The sequence below is a fragment of the Canis lupus genome, chromosome 13, assembly GCF_048164855.1.
Source record: "Canis lupus baileyi chromosome 13, mCanLup2.hap1, whole genome shotgun sequence".
NCBI classification, from domain to species: Eukaryota; Metazoa; Chordata; class Mammalia; order Carnivora; family Canidae; genus Canis; species Canis lupus.
This window is the reverse complement of record NC_132850.1, coordinates 40,733,270-40,759,858: the sequence shown is the minus strand read 5'-3', so window position 1 is coordinate 40,759,858 and position 26,589 is coordinate 40,733,270. Positions and strand designations below refer to the sequence as shown.

The following is a 26,589-nucleotide window of genomic DNA, read 5'->3' as shown; positions in this document are numbered from 1 at the left end:
CAACACTCTTAGGCCTTCCCTTCCCTTCTGCTGAATCTATGACTTACCTCCAAGGGTGGACCTACAAATGGAGATTTGCAGCAAAACATCCACAGACTTGAACATTCCATCTTGCCTGGTATTCAAATGTAATTATCTGTGCCATGCAACCTTTGCAAAACCCATCACAACAAAACATGTTTTCATTGTTAACACCATGATCCAGGGCTCTATTTTTTTTTCTTTCTTTAATATTAGAAAGACAAGTTACAGGCACCCTAAATGCTTTGATTTCTCAAAATGTGGGATTTCTACATAGGACATTGAGTTTAAATGGTGGAGTAAATACAACTTTGTATTGCAATCTACAATATTACCTTAAGGATTATCATGAGTTCTTTTAATAGTTACTTGACTTTATTAACAGAAGAAAAAATAAAACACTGGCTACCATAAATTTCTCTTTCTCTCTCTAATTTTTTTTTTTTTTTTACTTAGAAAACAGCACGATTTTCACAATAAAGTCTATGGCTAATGGATGAAAAGTATATAGCTTGATTTCTTTTCAAATGAAAAGTTGAAAGGCTGCAAGATGATAATGATGATGATGGTTCATGTTTGTTGAGCACTTTCTACATGCCAGGAACTGTTCTATGGGAATACATACATTCACTCATTAAAGAGATTTAAAGATATATGATAAAAAATTATATACCAATGACATATAGAATATTATTTACTAGAGAGTCAGGCAATTCTTTCTTTCTTTCAGAATTGTTCTTTTTTTAAAAATACACTGCAACTCTGCTGGTACAATTAGGGACCAGACATGTATATGGGAGAACTTACAAAAAAAAAAAAAACACTCTATGATAATAAGTTACAAGCAAATCTATAATTTTTCTTTGACATTATATTTTTCTTCTGAAAGTAGAAATAAAATTTTCAAAACCAATAAACAGGGAAATAACTTTATTTTCAAACAATCCTTTACATGCCAGCTTTAAATTTTGAAATACCATTAGATTTTAAAATATATCCAGAGAGTATCCATGGTATTGCCTTATATGACCAAAGATGAATTTTTCAACATTAGCTATGGGTCTAGTTGCCACAGGTGCTTTCATACATGCTTTCATTTCATTTCCCTGGATAATTACTATTGTGGTTTTTCCCCAGTAACATTCCAAATAAAGCCATTAGGAACACTTCAATCATAGTTGTGCATGGTTTGATCAAACTTCTAAATATCACCAGCAGAAATGGCTAAAGATATACATTTTTTAAACCAGAAGACTCTTCCAAGAGAATTTCACCTAATAAAACACATGAATCAACTTCTTAAATTACTAAATGTCCTAAAGATCTATAAGTAATCTGGGACATTATTTATTTAACTACATTCTTGATATCATGAAGGGTCAAAATTTAGTCAAGCCCTTGCTTTCTTCTCAGCCATTCTAGACATCAGATGCCTGAAAATTTATCTATCTTACTTACCTTTTTTCCTTTTTCTTTTCTTTCTCCTTTCTTGTTTTTTGTTTGTTTTGTTTTGTTTTGTTTTAACATTTTACATTTTAACCTCTCTCCAAACCCAGGATCTTTTAATCCAGCCCCTCGTAAAATGGCGATGCTTTCACATCAACCCAAATGTTTCCCATCCTCCATGCTTTCCAAAATAAGATATTATCCCCAAGACAACCCTCTCCAGTGTCAGTTTTCATTATTTAAAAAAAAAAAAAAAAAAAGTCTTCTCTACATTGAGGTGGAAAGTTCTTCCCTGAAACTGCCACCTATTCTGTACCCCTCCAATCTCAGCCCTGGCCCTTGGGCAATTCAGTATCTTGTTGCTTTAGCTTCCTTAATTGTAAAATGACGACAAGAAACGTATGTCACAGTGGTGTGGAAATTAAGTAAGAATGCTTCTAAAGCACCTGGCACAATGCAGGGCCTCCCTGAGCAGTAGCCTTTCCTGGGAATAGGAAATGCTCTTCTGCATGGATGCCCTCAGAAATGCAGTGAGAGCTAATGTTTTCTCTGCTCCAGGCCAAATACGGACAGTTCCTTCAATTTTTCTTTGAACAGCATGGTATTATCTCCCTTATTCTTCTAGTCATTCTTTTCTGAATAAGTTCAATTCTTAAAGAATTCTTTGAGAAGAGTCAACTGCCAATCCAAAAAAATTATATATTTATCCCCATTTTTTCAACTGAGAGCAAGCTCTATGCCCGTTAAGTGTCATTGCAAGATAATATTTTTCCTTTCTTTCTCTGTTGCTGATTAGATCTCCTCTTCTCCCCCCTCCTACCTCCAGTGTTCACATATTTGACCCTCTGGCAAGCTGGGCTACAGGGAAGGCAATAGGTATGGATACTTTCTGGTTCTAAGGTAAGGAGAGATGAAAGTGCCCCTCAGACATTAGGCTGTGTCTGAAAAGCTTCCCTCTTCATTCTGGTGGGATGTCAGCTCTTCCTCATCGAGAGTCACTCCCCTCTGTCCTCTCCATTTCTTCTGGACTTCACAATTCTGGGTGGTGGCACCATAAGACATCTTCTTATTGGGGCTCGCAAAACTCTCGTGGTTGAGTTCTGTCTCCTCCGCTAATTCATCCTGGTCAATAATTCCACACTTCTCCTCAGAGAGATTCTCAGGGTCAGCCCACTCCTGTTTCTCCCCGGAAGCGAAGACTCCATAGAAGATCACACCACTGTAGTGCACCAGGGCGGCTATAAGGAACACATTCTGCCATTCCTCCCGGGTCTAAACAAGGAAATAGAGTACCAGCTAATGGGTTTTAACCAAAAATAGGGATTAACAGTTTGTTCTAGAGGCTTCCACTGGGACAAAATCTCCTGCCTACACCCAAAGGCAATGCTATACTTCTAGGGAAGGCATGTGTCAGAAGCATGCCCAGGAGCCAAGCAGAATTAGAGTGTTTAAAAAATAAAGTTAAAACTACAATGAATGTGCATTTTTTTAATTTAGAAAAATACTTTTTAAAATAAACAATATGTAAAAATATATGCAGCACCATTCACAGGTCTTTTAAATATACAAATGGGATTTCCGTTCATATGGTAGGTTACATTAAATTTGCTTTAGGAACCCACCATTTTAAATATCAGAGGTCTCCTTCTTGTTTACCATTGGATACATAACAATATTTCAATTGTGAAAATGCTCACTCTTGACTGTCAGTAGCTTATTTATAATCTAATTTTCTGTGTAAAATACAGTAAATCAAAAAATGATGGAAATTTGGGTTTAAAGTTGGGTGAAATTAATATCTGAAATTTAGTGGTCATGTTACCCATACCATCATCTCATGAACAGAGAGGGAAAACCTGGATCCTCTGCCTATAAAATCCCCAAAACCCATCTTCCTTTTCTATTAAAAAAAAAGAAAAATTAACTTATATATTTGTTCCAAGAAGCTGGCAGAATTTCTGGAATCATATTAGTAATAGGCAATCCAACTAAGAAAAAATTGGGTAAAAACTCCATAGAATCAAAAAATTCTTATTTGTGGAAAGCAGCATCCTGAAATCTTTTTAGTGACAGAGACTAAGAAACCATGTGGCCTGTGGTTGAACTCCGGCTAGATCTGGGATCCTCCTCTACTACCCACCCTTGTCTAAATGCACAAGGCTCCATAATGACTGAGAGCCCTGCCTTTGTAAGTTCTCCAGTAAGGCCATTAATGTCTTGTTCATTTTCTTCACAATAAGGAAGTATAACAGTACTAATATCTCTAACTAGAACATGCTAAGTAATAGGTGGAAATGGGCTATAAAGTTTAATTACTTAGAATTATAAAACAATCTTGGGTAAATTATTTATCCTGAGTTGATCACAACAGTTTCTTCCTCGTGCCTCTAAACCGTCCCGATGATGTTCATTTCACCTCCTCCCCCATACACACTGCTTTTACTTCTCAGTTGAGGAAATGTGGAACCAAACATCAATCAGCCCTATTACTATCAATAAACAATAGTGAAAAAAAGAAGAAGAAGAAGAAGAAGAAGAAGAAGAAGAAGAAGAAGAAGAAGAAGAAGAAGAAGAAGAAGAAGAAGAGAGAAAAAAGAAGTTCAAATGACTCAGCCAAAGTCAAGGACATACACATTTACAGGATTTATAGGCTGGGGCAGAGCCTTGAGCTCTCAAGTTTGCATAGTACTTCAGTCTCTGATACTGCAACCCATAGCCCCAAAGGAGACCATTACCTTGTGCTTCGTCATTGCACCAACAATAAGGGGACAGACCATTCCAGAAAGGGTTCCCACTCCATTTGAGATCCCCATGAGAATGCTGGCATAACGGGGAGCAATGTCCAGGTGGTTGACGTTAAAACCTACGGTGAAGCCAAAACCTCAAAATCAGAGTCCAGAACATTTTGGGCACTACACAGCTTTTCCCAACTCTCATCAATCTATTTGGTCTCCTCTACCGTATAACTAATGGTATAGTTATATACCTCTCCCAAGGTGGCTACATTGAGAATCGTCAGGCTTTGTGCATAGCAGAAAAACGTGCTGTGATTGATCAGCAATGGCTCCCATGAACCCTCCATGGGGGATTTATGACACCTATGCTCCTAGGTAGAACTCCAAAATAACAGTGTTTTGGGCAATACTGAAAAAAAATTGACAGGATCACATTTACTCAGAGTAAACAACTGCACCGATTGTTTACAGTGCGATTAGAACCAAATCTGGCCTCATAATACTCTCCCCATCCCGGTCCTCAGCTCACTTCCAAAAGGCCACCAGAGGTAAGCTTATCTTGGTGGCCACATGGCCCAATGGGAAAGATACTTTTCTGATAACAAATATTTGCAAAAACATTGGCAGAACTCCCGTGACCTCCACAAGACTTCCACATCCATACTTGATTTGGAGTCTGTAAAGCTGGTCTTGGATCTCACTTCCAACACTTAAGTAATTTTTAGGCCTTTGTTCTCTCCTCTAACATGGGGGCAAGATGACTACTTAAGTCATAAACAGGGCAGCCCCGGTGGCACAGTGGTTTAGCGCCGCCTGCAGCCCGGGGTATGATGCTGGAGTCCCGGATCGAGTCCCACGACAGGCTTCCTGCATGGAGCCTACTTCTCCCTCTGCCTGTGTCTCTGCCTCTCTCTCTCTCTCTCTCTCTCTCTTTCTGAATAAACAAATAAATAAATCTTTAAAAAAAAAAGTCATAAAGTTGTGAGTCGAGCCTGGGGGAAGAGGGATGCCAACCAGTGCCACTACCACCACCAGGACACTGCCTGAGGCTGCCGCTGGCTCAGCGTCTCCCTCTCTGAGTATCTTCTCCAAAATGATAACTGTTTATCAAGAGAGAAAAATGAATGGAATGAAGGAAGAGCAGTGAAGGCAGGGGAAGGTGCTAGGTGCTAGGCTCTGAAGGAGGAGGCCACACGCACTGGGACCCAACTCTACTAGTGTTGCTCTTGCTGGGTGAACTTTCTAGAGTCAGATGGACTTGTCTCTGGCAGCTTGATTGAGATGCAAATGTGGACAAAGGATTGAAGTCTTCAGAACCTCTGCTTCTTCATCTACCAGCTGGCATAATCAGTCTTATAAAGTTGTTGTAAGAATTAAGTTAAATAATGGATGTTAAGTCCATGGTACACAGAGGTGAAAACCAATACGAATGGTCCTTATGGGTGGTTATCCATCGGTCTTGTTTACCACTATCTTCCCTGAATTGGCAAAGGGTCTGGTACATGGTACGCACTTGATAAATAATTGTTTAATTACGCATTCGAGCCATTGAAATTACAGCAGGGGATTGTAGGCTTTGTTTATTCATGTTTTTGTTTCCCTTAGCCTTGCTTTTTCATTCTCTATTCTGAGCAAAGAACCTGAAAATAGGATTTAAAAAAAAAAAATTTTTCCCCTAATCTGGCACATTGGTTGTTTTTCCCTACCTCTGATTCAGAGAGAATTTTGAGAAAACCTTTTCTATAATAAATGTACCTTCTCTTTCAGATCAAAGTGTCAGACAATCAGAATATAAAACAGCTGCAAGATTAATTAATCTTACTGTTGATTTGAAAGCGATAAACACTTTATTAGAAAAGAACCCAGAGATAAGAAGCAATTAATATGATTGTTGAGTATTATATTCTGATACAAAGCCTAGGCATCTGCGTTCAGCTAAAGATAATGTGAGAAAAGATTTAGATTTCTAGCTGTGCAATCCTGGTGTTTAGGAGAAAAAAATCTTTGAGAAACCAAGATACTGATAGTTTTTTGTTTTTGTTTTTGTTTTTTGTGGCGGATACAAAACAATCAAAAGCTCACAAGCTAGGAAAGTCTGTCTTCTCTCTACAGGACATTTCTCAGAGCAAGTGTCATCCATCCCTCTATCTTCCTAACCGACCTGTCTCAGCTCTCTTGTTAACAGTCATTTCCCAAATGATCCCAGTCTTCCCCGGCATGTCTATGGTGGCAGATAGCAGATCCTGAGGAATTATCACCCCCAAGTCTATTGTTCCTCCACAGTGCAACTACTGGTCAGGCAAAACTTTTTTCCAATCCTAGCCACTCAAGTTACATAAGCAAGTTGAGTCACCTCTCTGAGCCCTGGTGTCCTCACTGGTAAAATGGATATAGCAATATCCCTCTCATTGTGTTGTCAGGAGCATTAAACAAGATCATGTCAAAAAGTCGCCAGCACTGAGGAAGTGCTTTAAAGAAAAAAAAAAAAAGTAAATAAATAAATAAATAAAGGCAGGTGCTGTTTTTGGTATATTGCGTTTCTCTCCTGCCCGTGGCATAATTGGTAATCCAGGAACGACATGAACCTAAATATTTCATTATCTCTGGAGACAGGATATGAATCCCTTTTGCAGCACAGTGCTACGGGGGGAAGATGTTCCTCAACATCTGCTGGAAATCAGCTGAATTGCTTTAGAATTTTTGCTGCTCAGAGTGTAGACCCCGGTAGCAGCCACTGCAGCCGCGCTGGGGAGCTCATGAGAGATGCTGAATCTCAGGCCCCGCTTGGAACCTGCTGAATCAGAATCTGCATCTTGCAAGATTGCAGGGTGGTTTGTATGTGCGTCAAAGTTTGAGAAGCCCAAGGTGAAAGTGGGTAATAACTGAACAATCCAATTCACAAGAGTGAATACTTATTAGTCTGGTTGTGCTTCTCGCCCTGGGTAAAGGTTTTCAAATGCTTTATTTCTACTAGAATGTAAACTTTATGAGGACACCATCTGATTTTTTTTCCCCGCTGTAACATCCCTCCTAGTGCAAACAGCCCTGACTTATCCTAGGAAATGCACCCGGGTGCAGAACTACCTCCAGTTCCTGGAGATCTCCCAACAATCCCATGAGGAAACCAGGGCTTGGGATTTTCAATAACTTAGCATTTTTTTCGTTTATGCAGAGCAACGAGTAGAGAGAGGCCTCAAAATCAGGTTTATGCCCCTCCAAGCCCAAGTTCTTAGCTGCATGTTTCTTTTAAAACAGACTTTTCCCCCCTTAATTTCACTGTTGAGCAGCTCTATTTATTTCTAAAAGACCAAGGCTTTATTTTGGGGATGGTTTAAAAAACTATCAGAGGTTCCATATCTTTCTGCCCTGGGATATTCTTACCCTGATCTCTCAGGCAGCCTAGAATAGAAGAAAGAGCAGAGGTTTATAGTCAGCCAGACCTGCACTTTCTTCTCTAGAAAAGGAAAGCTGTGGCGAAGACAAAATCTAAAGAAGCTTTCCACTTAAAACAAAAAACTTTGAATTTTAGGACACTATGTCAAATGACTCTACCACCTGACTTTTGGGCTGATGTTAGCCATTCTCTAGTTCAAAGTGAGGACTGAAAATGTCACAAGAGCCTCTGTGAGGTAAGGTGACCTGGTCCAGAGGCATGAACATGCCCCTTCACCTGGGACACATGCTTATGCCTCTGCCTGTGGCTCAGGGGGGTATCTGCATTTTGTGTCTTTCTCCAAGCAGGGAAGTAGGGACAATCCCAGCTCGACTGGGCTCCCAGGCCTGGTCCTCAGCGATCTTAAAAAGTCAGCCCCACATTATGAAACCGTCTAGCCAGTAACCTGCTCCTTGTGAATGGTCTGGCTACTAAGGGAAAGTGAAACAATATTCCCTTCTCCTTCCTTCCTCCCAAGACTTGCTGAATCTGTAGAAAAAATGGAAAACCAAAGGACACATCACCTGAAATAGCAAAGCCGCTAAATCCTACAGCAAGCACCAGAAAGGAGATGGCCACCCCTTTGGTATGGGAAAAGCCAACCACCAGGAGTAAGGTTGCCTCCATGCCAAAACCTGCAAATGGAAACAGCAAGGGGGAAAAATGTTGTTTTCATGTCATTCGGCTCAGTTCATGAATTTATCAAATGAGAATCTTTTCATATTTCCACAGACCTAAGTTTCTAGTATATACTTGCTGGCACATTGCTCACAACATTACCAGGGGGGTTTCATGACCACATGACTATGCTAATACCAGCTAGGGGTTCCGTGAGCCTTCCAGTGTACAGGTGCACTCTGAATACTGAATGGCTCCAGCATGTTCCAAAGATGCCCCTGGGACAGGGAATCTTTATTATTAGTTGCTCCATGGGTAGTTGCCCCTGCCATTTCTAAACACTAAAACTCTCTCATGTACTGTCAAAGATCCCCCTTTGATTCTATAAGTTATGGCCTCTCACGGAAAAATAGAATGACAACACTCTAATATACGTTGCCAGGAATGACCAGAAAACTGCAGTGAATATCTGAAACAAAAAGCAGCACTTCACTTCTTTTAAAGCATAAGGCAAAAATCCCTCCCTTTCAGAAGTTTGCCAAGCTCTCGGGCCTCTTCATAAAACCATGAGATATTCGCACAGAAGTAGAGCAGGACAAAAGTACTTTCTGTTCCTTTCATTCCAAATAAGTGAATCTGGTACAATAAAAAAAGGGATGTGGAAATTATGAAGATGTTCCTTCTCACAAAACACACACACAGGCACACATACAGACACACACACACACAACTTCAGTCAAGAGCAGACACAAAGATGGTATAAGTGCCATTTCCAGGTATATGAAGTGCCCTGGGAGGTGGAAGGCAATGATGCCTTGTTCTGGAGACTGCTGATTCCAGACACCGCCCACCCGCCCTGTAGTTACCTCAAAGACCACATACTCACATCACACCTCTGTTCCCCTATGTTTTACTTCTAAACAAAGACCACCACCACCACCACATCACCCCCACCATGCTCTCTCTTCTTTAAATTAACCTACCCACCCATGTTTAGAACCTTGTGAATGGTCTGGCTACTGGAGGAAAGTGAAACTATATTCCCTTTTAGAGAATATTTATAGTCAGACTTTAGACTTTAGAGTCAGACAAGCCTGGGCTCAGATTCCATAACCAATCACTAAGTATGTGACCCTAGACATGTCGCTACACCCCTTCAATGCCTCATCCCCCAAAATGGGGCTAATACTGCAACCTTGTTGGACACTAGATTAAACAAAATTGGGAATATAAGGCATCAAATACAGTGCCTGTTACACAAGCACAGCTCAAAAGTCGACCAAAAGTAGGGCACCTGGCTGGTTCTTGATCTTAGGGTTGCAAGTTTGAGCCCCACATTGAGTATAGAGATTACTTTTTTTATAAAATCTTAAAAAAAAAAAAAACCCGAAAGTCAAACGTACAAATCTCAGAATCATCTTGGCTACTTCTCACTCTTCCTCAGCTTTCCCACACAAATCTAGGGTATCAAATCTGACCTCTGCTTTCCCCTCTGCCACTGTCTTGTCCTGACCCCATTACCTCTCCCCTGGGCTACCTCAGTAGCTGCTTTAATGGTCTCCCCATCTCTTCCTCCTCTGACCCATTCTCCACATCACTCTCTTCCTAAACCACAAATCTAATCCCTTGACCCTTGGCTTAACTTTCGTCAAGGTTCCACATTATCAGTTTGGTGCAATCAGCCTTCCTCACTATTTCAGTCCAATCTGCAGTACCACCACCCCCAGGCCACATAAGGCCCTCTGTTGTTGTCCCATGGATCCCTGAGCCATTTCCCACTCACAACACGGTTCCACGCCCCTGACGTGTTTCACGGGCTCTTCCTTTGCCCAGGATGCTCTTCTCCAGCTACTTAGTTCTCTTTTTCTAAAGCAACCTTCCTATCCTTTAAAGTCCAGCTCAAATGCGGCCTCCTCTCAGAATCCCCCCCACCCCAGTCAACCCCCCTCCCCCACCAGCCGCCCTTGCTCCCTGCAGTGGAGCCCATGCCTCTCCCCTCTCACTGATCTCACAGGACCTTTCAACACTGCTTCCTGAGTCTTAGTTTGTGTTTTGGTCCCCCTACAGGGTACCACGTTCAAGGCAGAGCCCAGCCAGTGTACAGCAGGCGTTCAACAAATAATATTTGGTGAATTGATGCAAAGGAAAGGAAATAGGACGCAGAACCAAGACAATTAAGTTGAAACACAAGTGAAAACACTTTCTGTAGACCTTGGTACGTTGCTTACCTTCTGAGCTCATTTTCCCCCACACTGTCAAAGAAACAGGGCAAGCACCAGTAATTCTTTTAGATGGGCATCAAAGAGAATCAGATGATGGGGCGCTGGGGTGGCTCAGTGGCTAAGCTACCAGCTCCCAGTTTTAGTTCCGGTCACCGTCTCAGGTCATAAGATGAAGCCCGGCCTCAGGCTCCATGCTGGGCATGCAGCCTGCTTAACACTCTCTGTCCCTCTGCCCAGCCCCCACACTCCCTAAATGGATGGATGATAGATGATAGATAGATAGATGATAGATAGATAGATAGATGATAGATAGATAGATAGATAATGGATAGATAGATAGATGATAGATAAAAAATAAGATCTTCTTTAAAAAATCTTTTAAAGAGAATCAGATGAAACAAAAACAGTAGTGCTTATCCACTGTGGGCTTTATACCGCATCTACTCATTAATCAATTCTGTTTCGACGTTTTAAGTCATATATATAAGGAAAAATTGCTAGTGTTTTATATACGAACTGTATGTACTTAAGACTCAACCTGTCTTAAATATCAAGGCATCTGGCTGAAACCTCTTTTATCTTAACACTCTAGGCAAAAGTTGTACCAAAGAATTAACTCCTCCAAAGAATTAGAACAGAGACATTTTGTGAAGAATAAAACTTACAAATGATACACTGGTTCATCTGTAAGAGGTGGGGGGGATGATCTTTGCCAAATAGTAGATTTCCAAAGGGAGAAAAAAAAATTAAGAGCCTAAGTGGTTCTTATCAACAGCGAAAAATGCTACAGATAGGACTGTATGCTTTAGGAGCTTGAGAATAAAATGTGAACTTCAGAGGTGATCAAAAAATCTTGGACGTGAACCTCTTTGGAGCTGACAAGAGAAACAGAACTATGATTTAAAGGTCTGAGAAAAATGTTCATCTCATATTAAAACAATCTAAAGTTCACACAGGCAACCAATTCAGCCAGACAAGACTTTTTTCTCCCAGTCTCACTTTACACATACTACAGAAGGAAGTACAAGGATTTGACATCTGGTTTTGAAGATCTTGGAGATGTGCCCTGATCGAGAATGAACTAGAACAGAGCTTCATGTCTTAGGTGATCTGTTTGCTTTAAACGATTCTAGCAGCAAACATCCCCATGGAAAGAAAAGGTGACAGACTCCAGAAAATGTGTGATCCTTCTCCGATAAGAAATGCCCTCTATATTTCTTCTCAGAGAACATGAGACCAACTAAATTCTCCAGAAGATCATGCAAGTGTTTGTTTTGTCCAAATCAATCTGGCTTACTCGGTGATGGCATAAAACTCTCTCTTCACATATTCATCTCTAGTCTAGCATCTTTGTATATAAGCAGAATAGAACAACCATTTTTTAAAACATACAATGTGGAACTCACTGGTCCTGCTATTTCAAAATATAAAATGACATGAAAAGACATGTGAAGAGGTTTGAATTGGTTTTTGTTGATGATGCTATTTTGTGTGTTTCTTTTTTAAAGATGAGGCAGATGCTAGGGAGATTCTGTGTTTGCATTCTAGTGTCTAGAACAAAAAAAAATTATTCTCAAAAGTTACTTCATTAGTACCTCAAAATCGTTGAGTATTCTCACCACCACCACCCGACACCAACACTATCGATTATGGAGGAATGATGGCTGAAGTGATCGGGGCAAAATTAAACAGAGCAAGATAGTCCTATAAAATAGATTCAGAGTCCTCAAGGCATGTGGCTGGAGATGCAGTTGTGCAAGTGGGGTTGAAATCCAGAATTTTCTTTCAACTTCGAGGTTAAGAGGTTGCATAATTTTGACCATGGGTACATTTGAATAGCATATAGTTATTGAATGCTTCCTTAGAAAACTTCTGTTTTGCCAGTGTCTTAAACACAGAAGAGGAAAAAGGCATTGACATATGCTGAGAACCTTCTATAGGTTGAACCCATGCTAGGTGTATTTGTACATCATCCCATTTAACATTCATAACCATCATTGGAAGTAAATACTATTATTCAGATTTTAAAGAAGAAAGTTAGGCTTGGAGAATTTAGAAATCCCTCCCACTCTCTCTACTTCCGTTGGTACCACTTTAGTTCAACTCACCATATTCTCTTGACAGAATAAATGAAATAGCTTCCTAGCTGGTCTCCCTTCTTTCACTCTTATGTTCTATCTTCTACTCTTCAGATTTAAAAACACAAATCAAATCATGTCACTTTCTCTGCTTTAAACCCTCTATTTGCTTCCCTGGGCATTTCAAATAAAATCCAAGCTGTGTGCACATCTATGAAGCCTCCCAAGATCTGGCTCTAGTCCAGCATCCTGGTCCCATCTCCTGTCTCTCTCTACCTCACTCCTTTAGCTCCACCCATTCTGACTATCCTTCCTTCCGGCCTAACATGCCACATTCATGCCTGCCTTGGGGCCATTGCTCATGCTACTCTCTCTGCCTAAAACACTTTCCTGCAAGAACTATAATAAAGCAGGAAGTGATGAGTTACCAACCAAGTATATGTACAGGAAGGAGCAGTCACTGGAGGTTGAGGTGGACTTCACAGGAGGGAAGATGAACCCATGTGGAAGGACATGTGGCGAGGACTAAGGTGAGAAGTGAAGGTGAGCTGAACTCACAGTAAAGATCAAGGGAGTGAGCAAAGTCAGAGATGGAAAGAAATACTCAGGGCCTGGTATGGAGGGGACTATTCAGCTGGGCCAGAATGTGATCATCGGAGGAGAGGAATTGGCTCCTGTATTAGTTTCTGATTGTTGCTGTAACAAATTTTCAAAAATTTAGTGGCTTAAAATAATACAGACTTAACGATCATACAGTGCTGCAGGTCAGAAGTCCAAAATGGATCCTAGAGAACTAAAATCAGGATGTTAGCAGAGCTGTGCTCCTTCTGGACACTCTAGGGAAACCCCATTCTTGCTTTTTCCAGCCTCTAGAGCCTGTCTACATTCCTGGCTTGTGGCTGTATTACACTGACGTTTGCCTCTATCATCCTAGCTCCTCTGACTGAGCTTCCTGCCTCCTCTTACAAGGAACCTCATGATTACACTGGATCCATCCAGATAATCCAAGATAATCTCCCCATCTCAAGATCCTTAATTTAATCACATCTGCAAAGTTCCTTTTGTCACGTAGGTAAACATAACCACAAATTCTGGGAATCAGAACCTGAACATTTGGTGGGGGCGGGGAGCATTATTCTGTCTACCTTGGCTGCCACAAATGCAGTGCCACAGAGCTTCACCTCTCCCCCACCAGGGAGCTTCACCCCTCACCCACCTCTCACCCACTGCCAATCTTCAGTCTCCTATAAAAAAAAGTTCATGTTAATGGCATAGCCAACCATTTCTGCCTGGGGCCAGAAGTCAAACTGAGGGGAGATCCGATGCCCACAGACTATTCCCAAACTCCCTGGTCAGATTTTATACACAGAAAGCATCCAATAAATACTAAATTTAAAACACAAATACAAAAAGGGATAAGGAAAAAGTGGAAGATTTTTTAAAAGGTGAACAATCATAAACATTGCGGGGGTTCAGAATTACTTTTCCCTACCTCTTTTGGAAAATCACATGGCTTCTACTTTGTCTTTGCAAAATCAAAACATAAAGCAGGAACTCAGTGAAAGTAGAAAAGAGAATGAGGTGTGGTTGTGTGTGTGCCTACCCATACACCAGCATATGCTGAGAGGAAAGAAGACCATTCAGAGGAAATACCTTTCTTGGGTTTCTTACCGAAACCTGTATGTGTAGAAAGGGAAGGTGATAAGGGAAAATATCTACATAAGCAAAGGATTATGTGACTGGGAGAATGTATGGGAAGGATAAACAATAAACATATGTCACAGGAAATTGGCTTTGGCCTAGAGCAGATGAAAGAAGCATTTCTGGGAGATGTGTACAGATTTGCCAGCTAAGTTGTCCTATCACAGGCTGCACAAGTTTGGACTGAATGGCCAGTTGGCGGGGGTGTGATGGACACTCAAGTATCTGCCAGAGGATGGACTTTGAAAGAGAGAAAGAGAGAGAGAGAGAGAGAGCAAGCTGGGGAGGGACAGAGGATGAGGGAAAGGGAGAGAAGCAGACTGCCCACTGATCATGGAGCCAACACTGGGCTCAACCTCACAACCCTGAGATCATGACCTGAGCCAAAATGAAGAGTCGGACGCTCAACCAATTGAGGCACCCAGGTGCCCCAAGATCCTTGTAATGGTTCGGCATAACCTCCAAAACATGCTCTGCAACTCAGTTTCACCTCATTCTCTAAAGGCTGCCTAAGCCACCAATGAAATCCATAGTACCTCCACAGTTCATGATTTTTCTGACAGCCGTTGTGGTCAAAATATTTCTGCTTCTTAAATAATCAGCCAACTGTCCTCCAATAGGCACAATGATAGTCATAACCATGTGTGGGACTGCTGACAGGAGGCCCACCTGTAATGAATAAAGAACAATGAGCTATTTCTAGCTGCTTTGGAGAGATTCACTTCCCTAATTCCCTGCCCCCCCAACCAAGTTTAATTATCTAATTACCTGCCACCCAGATAGTCCTGAATTTTATAATAAACAACGAATGAGTGAATAATTTTAAGTACCAGATTGGTAGCTCCTTGAGGGTAGACCCAACTGGTATTCATCTGCCAATCTGCCATTCAACCCCAGCACCTGCCATAGCGTCTGGCACAGGATAGTCAAATACTGGGCACAGAGTGAGCCTTGACTGATGGCAAGCACTGTGACTTGCCTCTGCTAGCTCTCCACGGTCACTTCAGACAGTACCGGGAGCTATGCACACATCGACCTCTACGGCCGCTGTTCTTTCCCTTGTAGAAAGGAGGTCATGTCTTTCATGATGATGGTTTATGCTTCACCAGCTACATCTTTCCTCCCTGAAATATTGGCAATGACTGAGGATATTGAAAGAGGTTCTTTCTAAACCATACAAGGCAATGGTTTTTAATGCTACAATTACCATTACAGAGAAATGGGTGGTCTGCAAAATGAGCTTTAAGGCCCTTACTGCTACTCACCGAGTAATTTATAGGGGGGAAAACCCCACAAAAACATCTTACCTGGAAATCTTTGTATCCGTACCTCATATGCAGTCGTTGAATTTAGCTTCAAAACCATTTTGAGCTCAGATAGAACATACATCTTTAAAAGCAGCTTAATACAGCCCTGATCCTTATGAAGAAGATATTAAATAGCTATGTATACTGTGCCTAGGATGTAAAACCTGTCTGACTTCTAGGGTATTTGATGTCACAGGAGCATTATGAATTTTGATCAGCAATTTAATTATTTTGTCACGCAAAGATTTTCTCAGTAGAAGCAAGAGATTTAAAGTTCAAGAATATTTGAAGCATCTCTGTGTTTACCTTACTTATTGCAAATCCAAAGACCTCTTCAAAATAAGCAGGCTGACTTATTAACAGCAAATAAAAAGTCCAGCTTCTGCAAAAATTTGCCACAATGATTGCATAAACCGGCAACGACGTGAAAAATCTTTTCCATGGTGTGTTAAATTTCTAGAGAGTAAAAATACCATGAGAAATTTAGTAACTATATTGACATGTAATTTTTCTTAAGAGGACAGTATAATCACTAAGAGAAAGAGATAAGTCTTGATCTTTCCATCTGTACTTACACTGAGGCTAACCACATTGGCTCCTTCTCCTATACTTGTCTCTATGTATGTCCTCTCCTCACTGGATATTGTTGGGTGAGCAGCTGGGCACTCATAGGCCTGCAATAGCCAGAACATGTACCAAATAATCCCAAAAATGCCTGCAGTACAAAACAAGAGGCTTACAGTTATGGTTTCCTTGTCTTCTGTCTCTAAATATTCCAATTCTCAAAATATTCCCACATGGCACAATGTTCATTTAGGAGAAACTGTTTTGTTGCTTTGCCTGTTGTTGTTGTTAACTGGTATTTAAAGAAAGACAATATTGTTCTCACTAAGGAATTCTACTTTAATATAAGCATTAAAAGAATCCTAAGCAGACAAGTATTCCATTTATATGATACATTTGTTTTAATAACCTCTATTTTCATAGAGTAAATTCTTAGCCAACCCCATTATACAGTGAAATACCAACTCTATGAGTCATCCATGGGAACTCATTAAGTCAACTTACTCACCATAAATATAAAAGACAGAGGCCCATCCAATGTACTGTACCAACACCCCAGCCAGAGGCATGGCAATCACTGCCCCTGCATAGGAGCCTAGAACAAGAAAACATGGAGGAAACTGAACAACTGCCACACAGGCCCCTTCAACCTATCTAGAGTTCCTGTTGTGGAAATGAAGATGGATCAAACTGAGCAAGAGCCAGAATGCCTCCGTGCAGAGGGACACACTCCCAGTGTACCTTAAAATAGCACTTCCAGGAGAGAAAGGTCACTGAGTACCCTTTGATTTTATCCAGGTACCATGGAGGGATTGGGCAAAGATGACTCAGGCACAGCAATTTTGAATTACATGAAAGAATAGAAAAAACAGATCAGAAAAAAAATCTAACAGAGATTTGAAAAATTCAACCAGGTACAATACTATGGGCTGAAGATAGGAAGCAAAGGAGCCCATGGATCTGCCTTTCAGAGCTCACGGTTCAGAAGAATGATCAACTCAGTCTTTAAATGAGGGACTTCAAACTATTAAGAAATCATACTTTTTCGAGTCTTGGTTTCTTTTAAAAAATCAGAAAACAGTTCTATTCAAGGATGGCAGAATGAACAGCAAGGCTGCTCTCCATCTACCCCCGGAATGGGCCCATTTTGAAGTTTATTTCTTTGTAAACACCTAACCTTGTAAACACTTTACCTACAGGTGGGTATTTATCTAGTCTAGACAAGATCACGAATGCTAGAGGCAGTGGCCTGGTCTCCACTGTCCCCTACAGCTCCATGATAATCTGCTATAGAAACACGAGTCCTAAAAACTTCCCATCAATATTCATTGGATCCCCCCCCAAAAAAATATTACCTGAAATTTGCTTTGGGCTGTGAATGAAAAAAAATCTTGCTCAGAAAAAGTGAGCAGCAGCAACAGGAAATTCTGTATCTCAAACCTCAGTGCTAAGGTAGACCATCAAGAAATGGGAGTAAGGGTATCTTCTAGAGAAAGAGATTAATCCTATCTTTCCAAGCTGGGCCTGACTGGCCAGGAAAGGCACAACCTGGGAATCCTAAATTTGAACATCATGACCCCTGAGGGAGTATCTCAGTCACTTAGAGTCATTATCCTCAGATAGAAGATGAGAATGAAATCTCTATCTCCCAGAGATATTTTTGAGAATCAAATAAACTTTGTCCACAAAGATGTTCTGTAAGCTGTAATTAGTTCCGCACAAACCCCAACTATCATGAGACTATAATGTACAGCATGACAATGCATTTTTTTTTCAGCCTCAGACTTCCTCAAACCAGTAAGACAAGCATTCCAAGGCATTTTGTTTAGAAAGAGCTTCAGGCTTGACTCTGCTGTGGGTGGAGAGAAGGTGGTCTTCCCTGGGCCAAATTTCTAGGACGTGAGGGGTAGGAGAATGCCAGGGACAGGGAAGATCAGGGGATAAATCCACCACCTAGGATGCATTGGGGGCTTTCGGTGTGGCCACTACTGTGTTGAGGATTCTAGACCTATGATTTTATTTAACCCTTCTTTCAACTCTTTGGCATTGGTACCAATGTCACTTCCCTATCTATCACTTCCCTTTAAAAACAGTTGGTCTTGTTACTTTGAGTCATCTCCATTGTTGTATACTTTTAAGTCACTCTTGAATCCATTGAAATGCTTTATGGAGACCTTAGGTTTCTGGCACCTTGTCTATGATGTTTCTTTTGTAATTAGAATAACTAACAGCTTGGTCATCCTGCCTCAAGCTTTCACCACTAAATAAAGTCTATTGAACTGAAAAAAAAAAAAAAAACAAGGCTGGGGGAGGGGAGGTAAGTTGCCAGAGGCCATACAGGTGTGAATGGCAGGAACCAGGTCTGTAGGAATCCAGAGCCTTTTTCCATAACTACTGCATAATGTGATCCTGCCTCCTCTACCCAAAAACGCCCCTTAATTCTTCATAGTAAGAAGAATTCTCTCATTGAGGAAATTTTATACTTGAAACTGAACTTCCCTGTCTATTAGACAAACTCTTCATCCTCCTTCTAGACATGGCTGACTGTAATCTCCTGTCACACCCACAGCCCCTGAGCATACCTCAGTGGGGTGTGCCACCCACACGGCTCTAGGGGAGCTGATTGCACCTTGATCCCTCTGTAGGCAGACAGCAGAGGACAGAGGAGCCCTCCAGTGCTTGTTGAGTGGCATGAGGAAGGGGAGTAGCCATCAGGAGTAGGAGAGTCCCTAAATCTGTCCTTACTAGCTGGGAAAACTTACTGCACTAGATATTTCCTAACATTCCTGCCAACTCCACTACTTTTTTGGTAAGAACTGATTAACCCCAAATTTGGGTTTCCTTCTAATGACATTTTTCCTTGGCTGTTCTTTCAAACCAAGGCCACACCTTAGCTGGGAAGAGTAATAAAGCCCATGACTTTGATCAGGTAACTTTCCTTGAGAGTCAACCATTTCTTAAATCAGCCCTTTAAGGGTTATAAAGACACTAAGAATGGGGAGTGGCAGCTAGTCATTCCTGCTTTGCTGGCAAATCAAAATGAAAAGCCTTGTAAATAAGCCATCCAAAGAAAATAAGATCAAGGATCTGACAATCCACAAGGTCAGAATCTTATTTTCTTCTAGAGTTGGCTCAAAGTCAGTAGTCGAAGTGGAGATGATCTTGAACTACAAACAAGAGAACAGAAATGGTTTCTAAGGACAATAAAGGCTAAAGATGCAAAGATATCTCAGCTGTACACGCAGTTCCAAGCAAGGCATAAAATGGGCATATTGGTGAATATTCACACCAAAGTCCCAGGGATTCTTTATGATAGAATAAAATAATAAATTAATAATAATATAGAATATTATTATATAATATTTATACATTATTCTAGGTATTTTATATTACTCTAGATATTATTCTAGATATTTTATATTATTCTATATTATTATAATAATATTATTTATTATTATTATTAAGGAGGTAAAAAGGAGAAATAAATTAAAATATTCACAAAAATTAAGAGGAAGCTTTATTTCTCCTTTTCACTAAGAAATACAGGTTGGGGGCAGCCCTGGTGGCACAGTGGTTTAGCGCCTCCTGCAGCCTGGGGTGTGATCCTGGAGACCCGGGATCGAGTCCCACATCGGGCTCCCTGCATGGAGCCTGCTTCTCGCTCTGCCTGTGTCTCTACCTCTCTGCCTGCCTCTCTCTCTCTCTGCCTCTGAATAAAAAAAAAAAAAAGAAGAAGAAATACAGGTTGGTGTTTCCTAGGAAAGGCACACTAGCTCGAAAAACCAGGCAGTGCTAAATTGTGATCCTAATTTTGCCCAGTCCCCGTTGTGACTTTCATGACTTAAAGCACTTTTGTCTGCCTGGGCCCCTTCCTCCATTAAAAAAAAAAGAGGAAAATATATTTTACAATTGCGTTGATGGGGTCAGCCTGCACTGTCCTCGTTAAATTATTGATTGGCATCTAGGTAGACGCTTGGAACACTGATTATTCCAGAGATACAGAGAAGGCCACTTCCATGACTTAGAGTAAGACAACCTCAGCAAGGTGAAGGTGGGTCACCCAGGAATTAAAGTCACCTCACTACTTAAGGACCACTGACATACTTTCAGGTGAGGTGGATGGCTTCTTTTTCATCTGGACTATAATGGCAAAAATTAATTAACAGATCTGTCCTATAACATGTACATAGTATGTGTAGTGAGGAAAGTTCTGAATTAAGACTCAGGTGGTCTAGCTCCCATTTCATGCCCAATGTGACCTTGAACCCCATTTTCCATTCAATGAAATTAACTTTACACTTTAGTTTCAGTTTCTCTATCTGTAAAAACAAGAGCAAGATACTTGATGATTCTTTCCTTTCTGCTTTTGACTTCAACAAATACCATTTGTTGGCTCATTCAACAACCACTTCCTACCCCTTCTTTTCCACCTTTCTCTACTAATGGTGCTGGAAAAGCTTGCACTTGGTTTCCTCACTGCCCCTGCAGTTGATGAAACATATGACACAATTAGGGCCAAGGAAATATGTGGAGGCCTGCTAAGGGGTTTTGGGAAAGCTTTTACTTTGCTGATAATAGGAACAGATGTAGTTAGGACAACCATCCCCACTTCTTCCTGCCTTGAATGTGGACTTGATGCCTGGAGCTCTAACAGCCACCTTGTGAACCTGAGAAACAAGTATGAGAGTAAAAAGCTATCACTCCTAGGGCAGTGGAGTAGAAAGTCATAACATGCTAGATCACAAGCAGTAAAACCAATACCAGCAGTCACTCACCTTTGGACTTCTGTTATGTGAACAAAAGAAATTCTACATAGTAGGGTCTTCACATGAAGCCAAAGCTTCCCTAAGTAAAACTTATGATTCTAATACACTTACCACAAAAAGAGGTTGTGGCCAGTCGGCTTCTCTCCAAAGGTGGTGCCCACTTACTCCACATCCCATGGCAGGCTGGGTAAGTCACACCCTGGTGAAACAGTTGAAAATAGACTTTTTGACTTGACTACAGTTTCTGTTGGTGTTTAAAATGTGGATCTTTCTTCTTTAAGAGAGGCTACAGTATAAAAACCCAATTCATAAATAGCTTGTGTCAGCTATTTTAACTCATGGCACAGATGCTGCAATTTCAATATCAGTTCAAACATAAGAATGGTGAGGAAAGGGCCTTTATAGTCCATATTATTATAGAATATTGGTGCAGAAAGGGATTTCTGCAATCAGCTGGTCCATCCCTCATTCCAAGATACAGAATCTGAGGCTAAGAGCCATTGAGTGAGTACATTCTACTCTTCATGGCTGTGCATATCATGTTCTTTCCACCCATCAGAATTTCCCAAAGTGTGGTATATGTCCCTCTAGTGGAACTAGAGTTGGATTTGAGTTGCTACAACAAACTACTTTTTTTTTTTTTATCAGAATTGGCGCAAATATACTCTAATAGGGTTTAGGAAAAAAGGTACCTGGCATGTGAAACCCATGATTTCAAAAATATTGTTGCTTACAATGAGGTTCTTTTTTGGTGTGTGGTTTTGTTTTTTGTTTTTTTTTTTTTTAATGAATTGATCTAGGGAAACACTGTAGGCAAACAAAGCACAAATTGTACATGGATATGACAAAAGCAACGAAGGTTAGAGGTGAATGAGCTTGAGAAACATTGCTCTACATCAGGGCTTGGGAAACTATGGCCTGATTTAGCCCACCATCTGTTTTTGTACTGCTCTTGAGGAAGGACTGGTTTTTGCATTTTTTTCCTAGATTCACATCTTTAAAATTTTTTATTGTTTTTTTTTTAATTCCAGTGTAGTTAAAATACAGTGTTATAATAGTTTCAGGTGTATGACATAGGGATTCAACAACTCTTTGAGTGAAATCTTTGTGTAATATTACACTCTAGGAATTTTACAAATTTATTAACAAATCCATTTAAATTGTTTTTGTGGAAAGGGCCCCTGCTACGTGAACTATAGGACTGGGGCTTCTGCTTCATTATTTATTAAATGACAAGGGTTGGGTTAGATTATCTCTGAGATCGCTGCTGGCTCATGTGAAATTCTACATTCTAGGAAATGACTCTTCATTGTGTATAAATTTGTAATCATCCAAGGCATTTTAATTAAAGTATACATGATTGTCATGAAAACTAGGAAGGGGAAATAGTGGGACAAGGAGGAAGATCAGAAAATTAAGTAACTCAGGTTTTCTTTAGAAGCTGAATCATCTAGAGGACCATACTGCAGGTAATGGCATCAAAAACCGTTAAAGAAGGAATCTCCTACCTCCACTAGACCTTGCAAAATTCTGACACACATGACACAGCCGTAGTGCACTCTAGCAGCAGAAGGAATGAACATGTTCAAGGTTGATGTTAAGAAGATGGCGGCTCCAAAGACCCTGAGGGACCAAAACACTGTGTGAGTTGGGCAAGCCTCCCTTTGTGGGTGGGCACTTCGGTTTAACATCGGAAATGAACCTCACGACCCATGGGATATCACCATGGAAACTAATAAACAGAGAAACAGATGTCATGTCAGGCTCTGGTGTGACCCCAGCTAAACTGTTGGGTAGCTTTAAGTCCTGAGCTCATCCCTAGACCCATTATGGACAGATTTTTGGCAGTACAGGAACATCCTCCCTGAATGAAGCCCCAAGGCTGGAGGTTGACCAAGGTGAGGTGAGCTTGCCGGAGATGCACCATTCTGCTTGGTTCTACCCAACTGACTCATTCTGACTCTTATGTTTGGATTATATCTCCTCCTTCATGACTCTGCTGCCATTTGACCAGAAGGCCATACTCTTTGAAAGAAATCTGTGTCCTGGGACCAGCCAAGCACAGGGTATGTATCTGTCAGAACCCCCAGGTCCCTACCCAGTGCCACCTGTCTTCTCCTCTCTGCCCTGACCACCCATCCTGGGAAAAGAGGACAAGCAGTGTTTTCTTTCTTTCTCATACACTAATGATGCACCAGCCCTTTTAACATGTTGGGAAATATTATGTGTGATTTATTTTTATGGCAGAAATGTGGGCAGTAACCCTGGAGACCATATGAGCCAGTATTTTATCACTTTTTGAAAAGAATACAGTCAGTAAGTGACCATAAATGGAAGACACAAATTAGACAAGAACGTAAGTAAATAAAGTCAGGCTTGTGCATATTTACATCTGATGGTATGGACTTTCAAACTTTTTTTTTTACCTTAACCCATAAAACAGCACATATTTTATATTGCAATGCAACATATAATCATACACACAAACGTAACCAAAACAAGTTTCAAAAACCAATACTTAAGTGTGCAATAAATTAAAATATGTTCTATCCGATTTTATTCTATTTGATTATCTCCTCTTCTATTTTTCTCTTTTTTTATACATTTTTTTACATTTTATACATTTTTATACATTTTATACATTTATTTTTCTCTTTTTTTTTATATGTATACGATGGAATATTACTCAGCCATTAGAAACGACAAATACCCACCATTTGCTTCAACGTTGATGGAACTGGAGGGTATTATGCTGAGTGAAGTAAGTCAATCGGAGAAGGACAAACATTTTATGGTCTCATTCATTTGGGGAATATAAAAAATAGTGAAAGGGAATAAAGGGGAAGGGAGAAAAAATGAGTGGGAAATATCAGAAAGGGAGACAGAACATGAAAGACTCCTAACTCTGGGAAAGAAACTGGGGGTGGTGGAAGGGGAGGTGGGTGGGGGGTGGGGGTGACTGGGTGATGGGCACTGAGGGGGGCACTTGATGGGATGAGCACTGGGTGTTATGCTATATGTTGGCAAATTGAACACAAATAAAAAATAAATTTATAAAAAAAAAGAAAATGCTCATTGGTAAGTCACTACATTGATTTCATTACCATCTAATGAGTTGTGTTTTAGAATTTGAGAAATGCTGCTTTATAAGAAGGTACAGTTCATGAAACCCACACATACAATCACAGAGGACACACACTTGGAAGAAAACTAGAAGTATTTCATATACTCCTTTTCTGCTATATATACATCCTATGTATCCTCCAAGTGGCCATCTTCTTCTGTTTGAATACCTCTGTGATAGAGAACTCAACTGCTCTTTGGGATGGCTCATCCTGTGTTGGATACTTTTATTTATTTATTTATTTGTTTGTTTGTTTGTTTGTTTATTTATTTATTTTGTCTTGGATACTTTTAATTGCTCAAACACCTACTAAAGAATTTCAAGGGCATTAAAGACATCTTGCAAGCTAGAGGCAAGCCCCCAAAATCTGTGTGATACTGGACTATCTAAACATAGTACACGGATCGCAGAATGTCACTTATCAAAGGAAACTAACACAGTCTAAACCATGCTTTATTTCACAGATGAGGAAACAGACCCAGAGAAGGAAAAAAAGTGACTCAGTAGAGGTCACCTTGTGAGTTATTTAGGGTCCAGGAACTATTTCTTCTGACTCAGATTCAATTGCTCTTTTTACTACATAATCATGAATTGCAAGATAAATTAGACAAAGAAGTAAATAAAAAGAGACTTGTAAGAACAGAATCATATTAATATCTGTGAATCACACCTATTGGAATTGTTCCTGTCTCTCATTCTGCATCTCCAAATTGAGAGAGAACTATGCAGATTTTTTAAAAACACAAAATCATGTCATGATCTGCACCACATTCATGTGACATCAGTTTACCTTACCTGTTAGCGGCAAACTTATTTGAAATGAAACCACCTGGAATTTGTGTCACAATATAACCCCAGAAAAAAGATCCATGGATGAGGCCCACTGTCTCTGGATCCCAGTTAAACTGTGCTGTCTGAAATGAAAAATCAGATACAGTTGCGTTTGTAAGAAAACACTTGACCATCATTTTTCACTGATGATCCTACATAATAACCCCACAAGGGCCTTCTTTCCTTCCTTTATTCAACAAATATTTGTGGAGGGCTTCACAACAAACAACAAGCACAACAAACTCCCTCCTGCCATTGAGTTTGTCTTCTAGTGAAAGCAAAGAGAGACTGTGTACAAACTTAAATGCAAACACATATATATAATGGGACAACTCTTAAACTATTGAAAATGTGATTATCAGGACACCTGGGTGGCTCAGCTGTTGAGCATCGCCTTTGGCTCAGAGCGTGATCCCAGATCCTGGGATCGAGTCCCGTATCAGGCTCCCTGCAGGGATCCTGCTTCTCCCTCTACCTGTGTCTCTGCTTCTCTCTCTCTCTCTGTCTCTCGTGAATAAATAAATAAAATCTTTAAAAAGAAAAAAAGGGAAAAAGAAAATGTGATTCTCCAGGGCCAGACCCCCTTTCTTCATTTTCTTCCCAAATAAAGTCACTTTTTTCAGATTCATTGCAAATGTACCTCCTTCTGGGGAAGCTCCCCAGCTCCCTTTTGAAGTGGTCACTTTGTCCTCACTTGTCCCAGAGACCTCTGTCCTTACAGCCATGGCCTGTGCCCAGTGCTGTTCTCAAACTAGCCATTCACACATCGATTTCCCACACTAGGGCAAGCAACTCTAAGGTGCCGGCCACGTCCTTTTGACTTTATAGCTTTAGTACTTAAAATAAATTACTGGAACATAGAAGGTGCAAGGAAATATTTGCCAAATGAATGAATCCATGAATAGCTTTGTAAAGCATTGGGGTGCCTGGCTGGCTCGGTCCCTAGACCATGCAACTAACTCTTGATCTCAGGTTTAACAACTCAAGCCCCACGTTGGGTTATAGAGATTAGTTAAAAATAAAATCTTTTTTTTAAAAAAAGGCAATGATATCAAAATGCAAGGTGTTCCAATTACGGAGGAGGGGTTCTTAGTTATCAAGATGGTATGCCTTATAAACTTTTGTCGGTTTATTTTCCCATCACAAGTTATTACATATTTATTTGCTCATTTATTTAACATTCACCGAGTGCCTCCTGCATGCCAGGTCAGGTGCCAGATGGTATAAATACTAATGCAAACAAGAACTGCCTCTGTGTTCTGGGCAATCACAGTCCCGTGTAACATTGACCTGTCCTGTTTGCCATATTTCCCATTTTACTAATTAGAAAATTGAAGTTTGAGAGTAAAAAAGAAACTGGGGTGCCTGGCTGGCTCTGTTGGTAGAGCATGCAGCTCTTGATCTCAAGGGCATGAGTTCAAGCCCTATATTGCGTAGAGATTACTCAAAAAAAAAGGGGGGGGGGTAAACTGAAGTTAATAGTCATTCTTTCAAATCAGCTCACCAAATTTTTATTTTGTGCTACTATATGCCACACATTGTTCTAGGCCCCGAGGATGCAACCGTGAACAGGAGGACAACAGTATTTGCTGTCTTTGCGAAGATGCCAGTAGGGACAGCAGATAGTAAACAAGTATAGACCCTGTTAGATGGTGACTGGGGACGAGGAGAAAAAACTAAAGCAGAGAAGGGGACTGGAAGTGCTGGATAAGAGGGAGGGAAGGCTTCATTGAGGAGGTGATT

The 26,589-nt window shown here is 40.5% G+C and overlaps 1 protein-coding gene across 3 annotated transcripts in view; it reads right to left on the bottom strand.

Annotated features, from left to right (window-relative positions):
* Window positions 1–210: 210 nt before the first annotated feature.
* Window positions 211–26,589, bottom strand: part of SLC17A8 (solute carrier family 17 member 8) — a 56,128-nt gene continuing 29,749 nt past the window's right edge. For 2 of the 3 annotated variants that reach the window (XM_072773268.1, XM_072773266.1), the window contains exons 3-12: window positions 24,811–24,929; window positions 22,400–22,514; window positions 21,003–21,090; window positions 16,634–16,720; window positions 16,137–16,276; window positions 15,868–16,017; window positions 14,791–14,923; window positions 8,160–8,270; window positions 4,203–4,330; window positions 211–2,739 (exon numbers count right to left, since the gene is read on the bottom strand). In XM_072773268.1, the coding sequence (XP_072629369.1) occupies window positions 2,398–2,739; window positions 4,203–4,330; window positions 8,160–8,270; window positions 14,791–14,923; window positions 15,868–16,017; window positions 16,137–16,276; window positions 16,634–16,720; window positions 21,003–21,090; window positions 22,400–22,514; window positions 24,811–24,929 (1,413 nt within the window). In that variant the 3' untranslated portion in view covers window positions 211–2,397. The remainder of the gene's footprint in view (window positions 2,740–4,202; window positions 4,331–8,159; window positions 8,271–14,790; window positions 14,924–15,867; window positions 16,018–16,136; window positions 16,277–16,633; window positions 16,721–21,002; window positions 21,091–22,399; window positions 22,515–24,810; window positions 24,930–26,589) is intronic. The other variant, XM_072773267.1, reaches the window with a different exon arrangement.